The 12,235-nt window shown below is 39.7% G+C and overlaps 1 protein-coding gene across 1 annotated transcript in view; it reads left to right on the top strand.

Annotated features, from left to right (window-relative positions):
- The first annotated feature begins 208 nt into the window (after positions 1-208).
- Positions 209-12,235, top strand: part of VAMP7 (vesicle associated membrane protein 7) — a 41,032-nt gene continuing 29,005 nt past the window's right edge. The window contains exons 1-2 of the mRNA XM_081124891.1: positions 209-346; positions 7,678-7,832. Coding sequence (XP_080981017.1) covers positions 7,687-7,832 — 146 coding nt within the window. The 5' untranslated portion in view covers positions 209-346; positions 7,678-7,686. The remainder of the gene's footprint in view (positions 347-7,677; positions 7,833-12,235) is intronic.

Raw genomic sequence — 12,235 nt, forward strand, 5'->3', positions numbered from 1 at the left:
GGTAGACTCTCGTTTTCCCGGAGGAACAGCGCTTTACGTGGTTTACAAGAGTTGTTGACTGAACATGTGACAGACTAGGTGATACGCCAGTCCGGACTACCACTCCCGGAATGCAGTGCGGCTTCTGGGAAGTGCGGTAGCTAGGCACGCACAGGCCCCACCTCTCCGCCTGCTCCCATTGGAGGAGCATTCACATTCCCAGGAGGCCGTGCGCGGGCGGGGCTCCGTACCCGGAAGCTGGCGGCGTCCGGTCCCAGCCTTCTCTGGGAGCCGGCAGTTAGCGACTCTCCGCTGAACCGCGCCCCTCCGTCTCGAGCCTCCGCGCTCTCTGAGGGTGCCCGGACAGGTAAATGGAGCGGGGCGCTCGGCGGAAGGCGGGGAAACGACGGCAGAGGGAGGGCAGAGGTGTCACCTGAGCGTACTGGCATAGAAAGAGGAGGCAGTGCGAGGGTGACTGGGGCTTCTCTGTTTTCGACAGTTTTGTCAGTCAGGTACGGTTTTGGCGAAGTGAGTTTTATGCCGCTGAAAAGGCCTCGAGATAAAGAATGTCAGAATGCGTCACTTACAGCAGGGGAAAATGACAACTTTACTTCAGTTTGCATTCTGAGAGACCTTTCGGTAGTATTTGAATGTCCTGACATTTCTTGAGTCTTCTGAAAACTCTCGACGACCTCGTTTTTATGACGTCACTCTTTGCTTCACCACCTCGTTTGGAGCTCCTACGTGGGTTTCGAGTCCTCTGCGTGCCCTTCCTCCACCGCTCAGTGTTGACATTCTTCTTCCTCGGTTCGGCTGGGAACTCCATTTCCACCCAGACCTATTTTCTCAACGTCAGTCAGACATGTATAATGTTATTATTGGCCAATGTTTTACAAACTCTTACCATGTAATAGATTCTCTGGTACATGCTTTACGTGTCCCTCTTCCATAACACCTACAATCAATTATCAAATCCTTTTCTGTCTTATTAATTGTTCTCAACTACCTGTACCTCCATTGTCCCATCCTTGATCCCAGAAGATACTGTCATGTTTGGGACATTTCCCTTTGTATAGCTGTGTCTGAGAGCACTTATTGAATAGCTAATATGTGTTAGACACTCTTCTAAACGCAAGGGATATAGTTGGAAACAAGACATAGGAAATCACTACTCTCAGTAGCTTACATGTTTGTATGGGAGCAAAGAGGATTAATCAAGATCACGTTATATGGTGGCAGTGGTAATCAATGTAAAATAAAACAAGTGGTTCACTCAACAGGGTAGGCTACTATTCTGAGAAAATCAGAGGGATTGGGTTGGGACTAAGCATCACCCAAAAGGAGCATTTACAATTCCAACAAGAACAGTCTTGAGCTGTGACCAGACATAAGGCTTTTCATAAACACTTCTTTTTCTCTGTCATTTCAATGCCTGTTCTTCATTCTTCTGTCTCCTCCAAGGTTATTACATCAGAATTAGTGGTTTATTTGTCGTTGGTTTATTTCCTCCTAAGACCCAGACAGAAGAGTTGGGGATTGGATTATTCTCAGATCAACTGCTTTATTTTCTTAGGGAGATAGTTGGTAATTAAAATATTCCTTTTGCCAGATCCTACTAATAAAGTTATCTATCATTTATAGTGTATTTAAAACCAAATCATGCTCAGTGTTCATTAATTTATTCAACAAATATTTGAGGGAATAGTATATGCCAGGCACTGTGCTGGGCACTATGAGGATAAAATAGATACTTTGACCTCTCTTTCAAGGAGAAGTAGTTGTAGCAGTATACTGAAAAAATTCCTAATACATAGGCTGACACCTGCCTTCTTTTTTTCTTCATTCAAGGTGTGATAAACACAGAGTTTTAAGAAATCTCCTAAACAGTGTGTACATTCTTACATTACTCACTCATTACATTTTATTGCATTTATTTGTGTCTGTCTTCCCCATTGTACTATGGCTCCCTCGAGTGTAGAGATTTTTTTTACTGGTCTTCATATTCCAGTATCTACTTCATTGACTGCCACATAGTAAACCTTCAGAACATATGTGTTGAACTGAAATAGAAAAACTGTTTGATCTGACCCAAATTACTTAATTTATACAAGACCTTCTTTATATGAGGCCATTAGACTTATCCCTAAACCTTCTCATTAATCAATTGTGGACCATTCCATTTCATCAGGCTTGTTTATTTACCTTCCCTCGCTTGTTCTCACTTCTGTGTCTTCTCTTGTTCCATAGCTTCCTCCTAAAATGAGTTCCCATCTCTTCCCTGAGCACCCTGCATGCCCTCCCCATTTAATTTAATGGGCCAGTTTAATAGTATGGCCCATGATATAAGGGTGGAAAGTATTTAATATCCATTATGTATTTCCTGTGAAACATTCTGCTAATGAACTGTTGCAAGGATTAGCATAATACATCCCCTTGCAATAATATGAATAATGATACAGAATACTTTTTATTTTTCATTGACCATTACCTTGTATTATGTAATGAGTTAATTCTTCCACTTTTTTTCTGTTTGAACAGTTGCACAGCCTTTATTTATACAGCACATTATGGTATCATTTGGTTTCCACTTTGTACAAACACATCTTTGAGTATTATTTTCTCCTTAGCCTGAGAAAATGTAGGTGTTCATGTTATTCTGCCACATTGTCGTTTTCAGGATGTCAGATAAAAGTGTCAATTCTTAAAATAAAAGTTTTTTCCATGCAGATATCTTTCAGCTGTAAATTGTTACTATGAAAGATACATTTCATCTTTATAACTAATTAAAAAAGCACAATAGAAATTCAAGAGTGCTTGAGTTATGATTGTCATTATGACTTAGGATATGCTAACGTAAGAGCTGCCAGACATGCTTCCAATACATTAAAAATTAAGCATTGTCATTTTAGGGAACTTCTTGGTACCTATGACTTCATAATGCAAATAGAACACTGAATTGTGTGTCATCACTCATTTATAAGGTATGCATGCGGGTGATCCAGAATATTCATATACATTTTAAAATTTTATCAAAATTAAAATACAGAATTTAGAAATTTCTCAGAACACAGACTGGAGTGTGAGAAACACTGACTTGGCCTTTCCCCCTAATCAGTTACCTGAAACTCTTCAACCTCCACTTGAAGATGCCTCCACTGAGGAGGAGCATTTGCATCATTGCTGTGCTATTTTGTTAGCTTTTTTTTTAAAATACAGGCAGTCCTTTATTTTCAAATGGATATATTCCAAAGGTTCCTTTGTAAGATTATTGTTTGACACTCTGGATGCAGGTTTCTCTATAAACAATGCTCTTTATGGTGTTTTGATTGTTACGCCAACCAGTAGCATCCTACTTAACCTTCATTTTAGTGGACTTAAAGACCTTCACCACAATTTATAATAATTCTTCTATAAAGAACTACATACAGATTTCTCATTTGGATTCCCCCATGGCATACCTTTTTTTTTTTTTTTTTTTTTTGGAATCCTAGCAACTGGAACAAAAATGTCCTTTCCTTGAAAACGTCTAGACTATAAAAACAGACCTTTCTAACTCCAAGCTATTGGAGATTTCCCTTCTGGCCCATTGCTGTAAGGACTCTTAAATAAGGAAAGAGATGGGAGAAAGGTTTTGGAGAGGAGGGAGAGGCAAGTTGGAGTGATGTGAATATGTGGAAGGGAGAGTAGAAGTGGTTTGGGAGCAACAGTTTCTAAGATGGGGGTTTATGTCCTCAAAAAGATATGTTGAATCCTGACTTCTGGTACCTGTGAATGTGGTCTTATTTGGAAATAGGGTCTTTGCAGATGTAGTCATTAAGCTGTAAGTTAAAATTTGGTCAAACTGGACTAGGTGTCCTTATAAGAAGAGAAGAGACACAGAGAATGCCATGTGAAGACATGGACACTTTGACTATGGAGGCAGAGACTGAATGGCTTGCAGCTGAAGCACGAGAAGCTAGGAAGAGATAAAGAAGGATTCTCCCCTATAGATTTCAGAGGGAGCATGGCCCTACCAACATGCTGATTTTGGGCTTCTGGCCTCCAGAACTATGAGACAATACATTTCTGTTGTTTTAAGCCTTGAAACTTTTGGTACTTTTTAAAATGACAGCCACAGGAAACTCATACCCATTTTTTAGCAGGAATAAAGTAGAGTTGGAATGATGGCTGTGGGACTCAGCAAGCAGTGAGTAAGAGGACAGGGAAGAACAGTGTTGAGACAGGGCTTTCCTTTATATTCCATTATCTTTTTTTTCTTTTCTCTATCTGGCTTATCTTTTCATTCTTTTTCTTCTTGAATATTATATTTATATAGCACTCAGTGGTTTATTGGACATTCATATACTGCTACTAATTAGCAGAGCCAGGTTTTCTGATTTCAAATGCAGTATTTTTTCTGCCACAGTTGTTTCTACTATCCCAATACTCATTAGGACATTACAGATTATATTGCAAGAGATCTGCAGTGGGGGCAGGTAAGAATTGATTATAGGTGGGATTTTTAGCAGTGTAGGAGAGAGTAAGAAATTCCTATTAGTGACATGTGAGAGGAAAGTAAAGTTTGTTGCTATGTACTCAGTGTATAACAGTAAGGCAATCTTAATTGGAGACTGCTTTTATTGAACAAAACACTGCTTCCCTATAACTGATATCCATTGTTCCTAGTTATATTTCGAATAATGCACCCTATTCCAGGTGACTGTACTTTATATAAGCTTGAAGACTGCTGTTCTATTCCCTCTAAGTCTTCTCTTTTTCATGTGAAATATTTCTAGTTCCTCTAGCCATTCTTAAATGATACAATCTCCAGGTCTCTCACCCATACTGTTGTGTTTCTGTGCAGTCTTGAAATACTATACCCAGAATTGAACTCAGTATTCCACTTGTGTGCTAACTGCCACAGAGTATAATGGCAGTAGTACTTAAAGAGATCAAGATACCCTGTTTCTTAATGTAATTTAAGATTACATAAGCTTTTTAAGCAATTACCTCATGTCAGTTCATAATGAACTTACGGTCCACTAAGACACTAGATGTTTTTGTATTGTTGCCAAACTCAGTTTTCTTCTTGAAGCTCCTGAGGAACTGAGGCTACTACTTTTTCATCTCTCTGTATCAGGACCCATATGATTTTTCATCTCTCTTTTTCTTTGTGTTTTTGTTCCATTCCACTGCATTTCTCTTTGACCCTAACCAATGACCTCCTTCCTTATAAAATTTCAGTGACTGTTTTAGAGTCATCATACTGTGCATCAGTGAACGCAGCTAGGAACTGATACTTGTTCCTTCTTGCAGTTTTCTTTCCCTTTGGCTTTCAGGCCACCACACTCTTCTGGCTTTCCTTTCATTTTCCCAGTCTTCTTTGCGGGTCCCTGTTCATCTACCTTTCCCTCAACTATTTATTGCATCTTGAGTTTTTGTTTTGTTTTTGTTAATCCTCACCTGAGGATATTTTTTTCATTGATTTTTTTGTTTGTTTGTTTGTTTTTAGAGAAAGTGGAAGGGAGAAAGAGGGGGAGGGAGGCGGGTGGGGGGAGAGAAATATGAGAGAGCAACATCAGTCGGTTGCCTCCGCACACAACCAGGGATCGAACCCGCAACCTGGGTATGTGCCCTGTCTGGGAATCAAACCACCACCGTTTGGTGTATGAGATGACGCTCAACCAAGTGAGCCACACCAGCCAGGGCTGTTTTGTTTCTTTGCATGCAGGGTGTCTTCAGCAATTAAATCATGTTTAAAATGGTAAGTCCAGATGAGCTCATCTAGGGATAAGAGCACAGGCCAATCCCTGTGGAAATTCAACATTTAGAGGTAAACTAGAGGAGGAGGACTCAGCAACATGACAGAAGGAGAGCCAGACATTTAGGAGTATTTCAAGAAAGAGAGTTTAGTCAGCGGTGTTGACTGTTCTGAGCGGTCAAGTAAGGTGAGAATAGAGAAGTTACCACTAAATTTTGCAACAGAGAGGCTGTTACTGATCTTGGCAAGCATGGTTTTATGGGGTGTTGAGGACAAAAGCCAGAATATAGTAAATTGAAGAGTTAAAAGGAGGTAAAGAAGCAGAGAGGGCATATAGATTATGATTTTAAGAAATGGAGCAATACCTGGAGCATGTTACAGAGTCAGTTGAGGATTTTAGAATCAAGGGATATAACATGAAAAGTGACTTAGAAATTATAACTTGCTGCATATGTGAAAGGAGAAATCCAAAAAGAAGATGGCTGAGGACATAACTCTGGGGAACACCCTCATTTAGAGAGTGGAATGAGAGGAGTTCAGTTCAGGAGACAGATGAGCACTTCTGCTCTGTGTACTGTCCTTCAATGCTAGGATTCCCGGAAGGAATCAGTGGATCCTCTGACCTCAAACACTTTATATCTGTCGCTGTGTTACACAAAATATGGCTGTGTGAATCAGCTGCATCCAGGCAGGCTTGTATTAAGTCCATATTCGATGCCCCACCTCAGGCCTACTGAATCAGAATTTCAGGGGATGATGAGAATATGAAATTTTAACAAGTGACTCTTACTCTGCCACCTAAGATGACTCATTCACACTGCAGTTTGAGAACCACTGGCTTATTGGATGAAACTGAACATGTTCACAAATAACATTAAGTTGAAGAGTTAGTTGAAGACTAAGAAGGCATTTTTTCATCTCTTTTTATAAGTTTATATCAGATAAGACAGACTGGGCTGTTATGTAGGAAAATGCTGCAAATTCGTAAATATGAGAAAAATAATCTTAAATGCATAGTGCATTGTTTTATAAATGTTTTGTTTCTGAAGGATCTTACCATAATTTATAGACGCATTCCTCTCCTGTGGAAGGTTGGTTATTTTCACTTCCTTTCTATTATGAGTAATTAATGCCTTTCTAGTAGAGGCAGTATATATATATATATATAAGGATAAGATTGTGGATTTTGGAGCCATACTACCTGGGTTTAAATCCCAGCTCTTATCACTTAGTAGCTCTAATTTTGGGCAAATTATATAAGTCATCTATAGTTCAGTTTCTTCATTTTAATTTGTTTCATAATAGCATATAATTTCATTGATGTGAGGGTTAAATGAGCTAATATTTGTAAAATTCTTAAAATGATGCCTGGCACATAGTAAATATGAGCTATTATTATTGTTAATAGGAATCTTTATGAATCTAAAGTCTAACTTCTGTTGAACTATTTCCCAAGGATAAATGTTCAGGATGGGATTACTTCATTAAAGGGTGAAGACGTCTTTATGTCCCTTTGCTGTGGTCATTGCTTTTTCAAGGGTGATAAGAATTTGTGCTGTATCATTTATGAAGGCAACCTATCAATGTAATGTATGTGTGTGTGTCACATATATGTCAAAATGTATACACACACATATAAATATATATGTACATATTTGGTATGTCTATATATGTATGCATATCAGCATGGATTAGGTTGTAAGCTCATACAAGACTGATCTTTTTGTTAAACTTGTAATTAAGTCTGTTACATTTAATGAGCTAATATTTGTAAAATTCTTAAAACGATACCTGGCACATAGTAAGCACTTAATAAATATGGGCTATTATTATAGTGCCCATAGTGCCTTGGTCAGTGCTGTCTCCAGGAAGATGTTGGTAAATGATAGTAAGTTACTTTTGAAAGATCACGTCAAAGAAATATTCTAAGTCTTGTGTATCTTGTTTCCTTTTGATAGATTGGAGCCATGGCCATTCTTTTTGCTGTTGTTGCCAGGGGAACCACTATCCTTGCCAAACATGCTTGGTGTGGTGGAAACTTCCTGGAGGTGACAGAGCAGATTCTGGCTAAGATACCTTCTGAAAATAACAAACTAACGTACTCTCATGGCAGGTGAGTTCTGCTCTGCATGGATAAAGGGCGAAAGAAGTGAATTCTATTATTATAATCAGGACAGTATAAAACTAGAAAAGAAACTTCTTGGTAGATAATTTGAATAAGCTGACAGAACAGTAACCTTTACCAGCTTACAACATGTCTAGTTCTATTAATTATAAATTTAACTTGTAATTATTTTATTATTCTATCATTTGAAGTGATATTAATATTTTAAAGAAAGATATGGAAATGTGAGATGCGAAAATGACTTTGCTATAGAGCTCTAGGATGTGTGAAACTTGATACAGATAAGATATATTTCTTTCTTTGTTCTTTTAGTAAATATTTACTGAGCACTTGACTATTGCCAACTACCTTGCATGGTGCTGGGGATACAACAAGAAACTCTGCAGTATTTGCCCTCATAGAGGTTATAGTTTAATGAAGGAAATAGTCAAATCCATAGATAATTATAGTAGAGGACAGGAGGTAGTGGTTAGGGGGATAGTGTTCCAGGTAGAAGGAATAACTAGTAGAGAAGTATGGAGGCATGAGATCAAAGGGCATGTTTAGGGAACTGCAGGTGCTTTTCTGTGACTGATGCCCAGCATGGTGAAGATAAAGCTAGAGAGATGGGTAGAAGAGAAGCCATGTAGGGCCTTATAGCCCATGTTAAGACACTGGGTTTTACCCTATGGGCAGTGGGAAGACATTGAAGGTTTTCAGCCAGGGTTGACATGGTTAGGCTTTGCTTTAGAAAGATCACTCTGGTGGCTGGTTGGAGAATGGATTGGACAGGGCTTGAATGGGCAATCTTAGTAATCAGATAAAAAGTACCTTAACCTTTCTCATCAATACTTTAAAAACGTTTGTTACGTAACCCATGCAAGATGGAGACCCCAAAATACAGCATCAACTTAAATTAGATAGCCCAGAGGTGAGTACTTCAGGGCTGGTGGGGTGGCTCAGCCATTTGTAATTTTGCTTTCCAACTCTGGCCAAGGCAGCTTCTTTAGTTCTTGTTACCTCCCTGTGGTTGCCCAGTATTTTTAAAGGTGAATCCCATAAGTGGCCTGATATTTTATTGTTCAGAAGCTTTTGCTTACATTTTATTGTTTGCGGTGTAGTTATGTAGCTAATCTATCTGGAAGGGAAGCTCGGATTTGTCATTTCTAGCTGTGCACCTGTATGCTCAGCTAAAACTCTTACTCTGGAGGAAGTTTTAGGATATCAGAAGACAACTTGCAATCTTCCAGTCTACTCTTCTGGGCCACCCAAATATCTGGGTGTACTCTTCTTCCCAAATGTAGAACACACCTCCTCTCTGTAGGAGGTGGCCCTGAAGACTCATCTAGTTATTGTGTCCAGCTCCAAGTCCAGAGACTCTGGGTAGTAAACAGTTCTCTCCAGGGGTGAGCTCCTGTGGCCTATAGGCCCAGGGGTGGCTCCTGTGGCCTATTGACCATAAACTTAAAGACAAGTCATATATTCCCCCTGCTCCCCTAGCTCCACCCAATAGACAATGGTGAAATAAGAACATCACCGTAGTGGAAGTTACAAATGCCCCTTTAGAAACAGGAAGAACGAGATGTATGTAGAAGTTACTGCTGCTTAACAGTATTAAAATAACTATTTCACAGCAATTTCAAAGACTCCCTGTTGTGACCCAAGGAATGGTTAGTGATTCTGTTTTGTTCTTTAAATCCTCATCCGAAGATATGTTTTTATTGATTTTTTTGAGAGAGAGGAAGGGAGAAAAACATCTACATGAGAGAAACATCCATCAGTTGCCTCCTGCACATGCCCTGACTGAGGATGAAACCCACAGCCTAGGTATGTGCCCTGACGGGGAATCGACCCCACAACCTTTTGGTTCCCAGGATGATGCTCCAACCACCTGAGCCACTTAGCCAGGGCAGTGGTTCTGTTTTCTTGGAGAAATTCCCTCATCTTTTCTCCCTGACTCCTGGCTTTGTTCTCCAGGAGTCTCTTCCTGGTCCATTATCCTCTCTTGCCACATTCAACATGGGTTTTAGAGAGTATGTCATCTTTGAGAACTGTTCAGGTTTTGTAGTTTTCTGCTTGCTGGTGTGGTTTAGAGGCCTACACGTTGCCTTAGGGGTGAAATAAAGCCAGCTTCTTGTGATTAATGGCTTTATAGTTTCTTTAAAAACTTATGAGGCTTGCTATTTGTGTGTTTCTAGTCAGTTCCCAGGAAAATGCCCAAGAGAAGCACATGTATTTCTTTTACAGACAAGACCAGGAAGTAGGGCATGTACCTTCCACTCAAATTTTATCTGCCAGAACTTAGTCGCATAGCCATAGCTAGCTACAAGGAAAGCTAGAATACGTAATTCAGTGAAAATGTGGTTGTGGTACAAAAAGGCAATGCTATTCATCTGCAGTGCCTCTCCACCTGCATCCTGATGCAGTCCTACCCAGTATCCTCTGGAGTGAGGCTCCATCACCGAGTTGTTTTTTTCTTTTAACCTTCTGCCTTGGTCTCTTTCCTATAATCATGTTCCATCATCCCAATCAAAAATATATTTTATTACTGCACTCAAATAAAAAAGTCCATTTTACTGTAGGACAATCATTTCCCCCTGAAATCTGATCCTCCGCTTGCTATTATTCTCTTCTTTAGCAGAATCACCACCATTCAGCTGGCTGAACCTGAAAGTTAAAAATCATATTTGACTTCTTTACCAAATACTTGCCATTCTCCCACAAAGAAGTATTTCAATCCATCCCCTCTCTTCCTTCCCCACTTGTCAGTGTTCAGGCCTTCATTGTTTCTCATTTCTAATAGCCTCCTCCTAACTGGTTTTTCTGCTGTCTACTTAAATCTGTATTTCACATTTTTTATTATACTTTCCTGCTTAAAACCCATTACTTTTATTTATTTATTTATTTTAAATATGCCTTTATTGATTTCAGAGAGAAGAAGTGAGAGGGAGAGAGAGATAGAAACATCTATGATGAAAGTCATTGATCCGCTGCCTCCTGCACGCCCCCTACTGGGGATTGAGCCTGCAACCCGGGCATGTGCCCTGACCTGTAATCGAACCTACATCTTCTGGATTATAGGTCGATGCTCAACCCCTGAGCCACGCGGGCCAGGCTCCATTACTTTGAGAATAAAGCCTAGGCCCTGGCCGGGTCGTTCAGTTGGTTAGAGCGTCATCCCAATACACCAGGGTTGTGGGTTCAATCCCTGGCCAGGGCACATACAGGAAACAACCAATGAATGCGTAAATAAGTGGAACAACAAATCAATGTTTCTCCCTTCCTCTCTCTAAAATCAATAAATGAACATTTTTAAAAAATAGAATAAAGCCCAAACTTGGCCTTCACAATTTTGACCATTCCTAACCTTTCTATCCTTGTTTCTTCTATAGGACTCCTTGCCTTTCACTGACCTAGTCGTATTACTTCAGACTTTAGTATTTTTTTATGCTTTTGCATCTTGGAATGTCCTTCCCCCTTAGGCCCCCTAGTAAACTTTTGCTCATTTTACAGGTCTCAAAATGAAATACTTTCTTAATTATCACTTTAGTCCTTCAAAAAGGGAAGTTCTTTTCCTGTCCCTCCCTTCAGTGGGTACTCTTTGTCCTCGGGCTAAAGTTCTTGAACCTGACTTGGAAGATTCTTTAAAATCTGCCCCTACTCCCTTCTCTGGCCTCATTTCTCACTACTTTAACCCTCAGTTTTGTTCTCAACCAAACTTAGCTATTTACATTTCAATGCCTGGTTCTTTCTCTCCTCCTAGCCTTTTCAATAGCTAGTAGTACCATTTACTGAAATATGCTTGTCTTACTTTTAAAAAATCTAACCTTGTCTTCTTTTTTGAATTGTTGACAGTATTACAGATGTCCCTCATTTCCCCCACTTTGCCCCCCTTCACCCAGCCTCTTTTAGAAACCCTTGAACTCCAAGCCAGGCCAGGTGTCCCCTTTTTGTGCGTCTCCATAGAATCCTGGGTTTGTTCATATTGTAGAATTTTCGCACTGTTATAATTGCAATCATTATTTTTTGTCTCTGTCCCCTGACTGTAGGCTCTTTGATAGCAGGGACCATTCTTCGTTACCTTTTGTTATTTTTGCACCAAGTTACTCCCAAGTGTGATTTAAGAGAAATAATTTTGTAGGGAAAAGGATGACTTCCATTTTAGACATGTGTTTAAGTTGTCTGTGGTACATCTAGTTGGTTATATCTGGTAGACAGTAGCATATACAGGCCTAGAGCTCAGGAAATAGGTCAGATCTAGACTTAGGAATCATAATTGTGGTAGCTGAAAACAAGCATCAACAACAAAACATGAGGGTGATGCCACCTCCCAGGGAGTATGTGTGAGGGAAGCAGGGGATAAGGGTGCTGAAAAACATTAACCTTTAAAAGACGGCATTTAAAAGACAGCA

This window comes from Miniopterus schreibersii, assembly GCF_964146895.1.
Source record: "Miniopterus schreibersii genome assembly, chromosome: X".
NCBI lineage: Eukaryota > Metazoa > Chordata > Mammalia > Chiroptera > Miniopteridae > Miniopterus > Miniopterus schreibersii.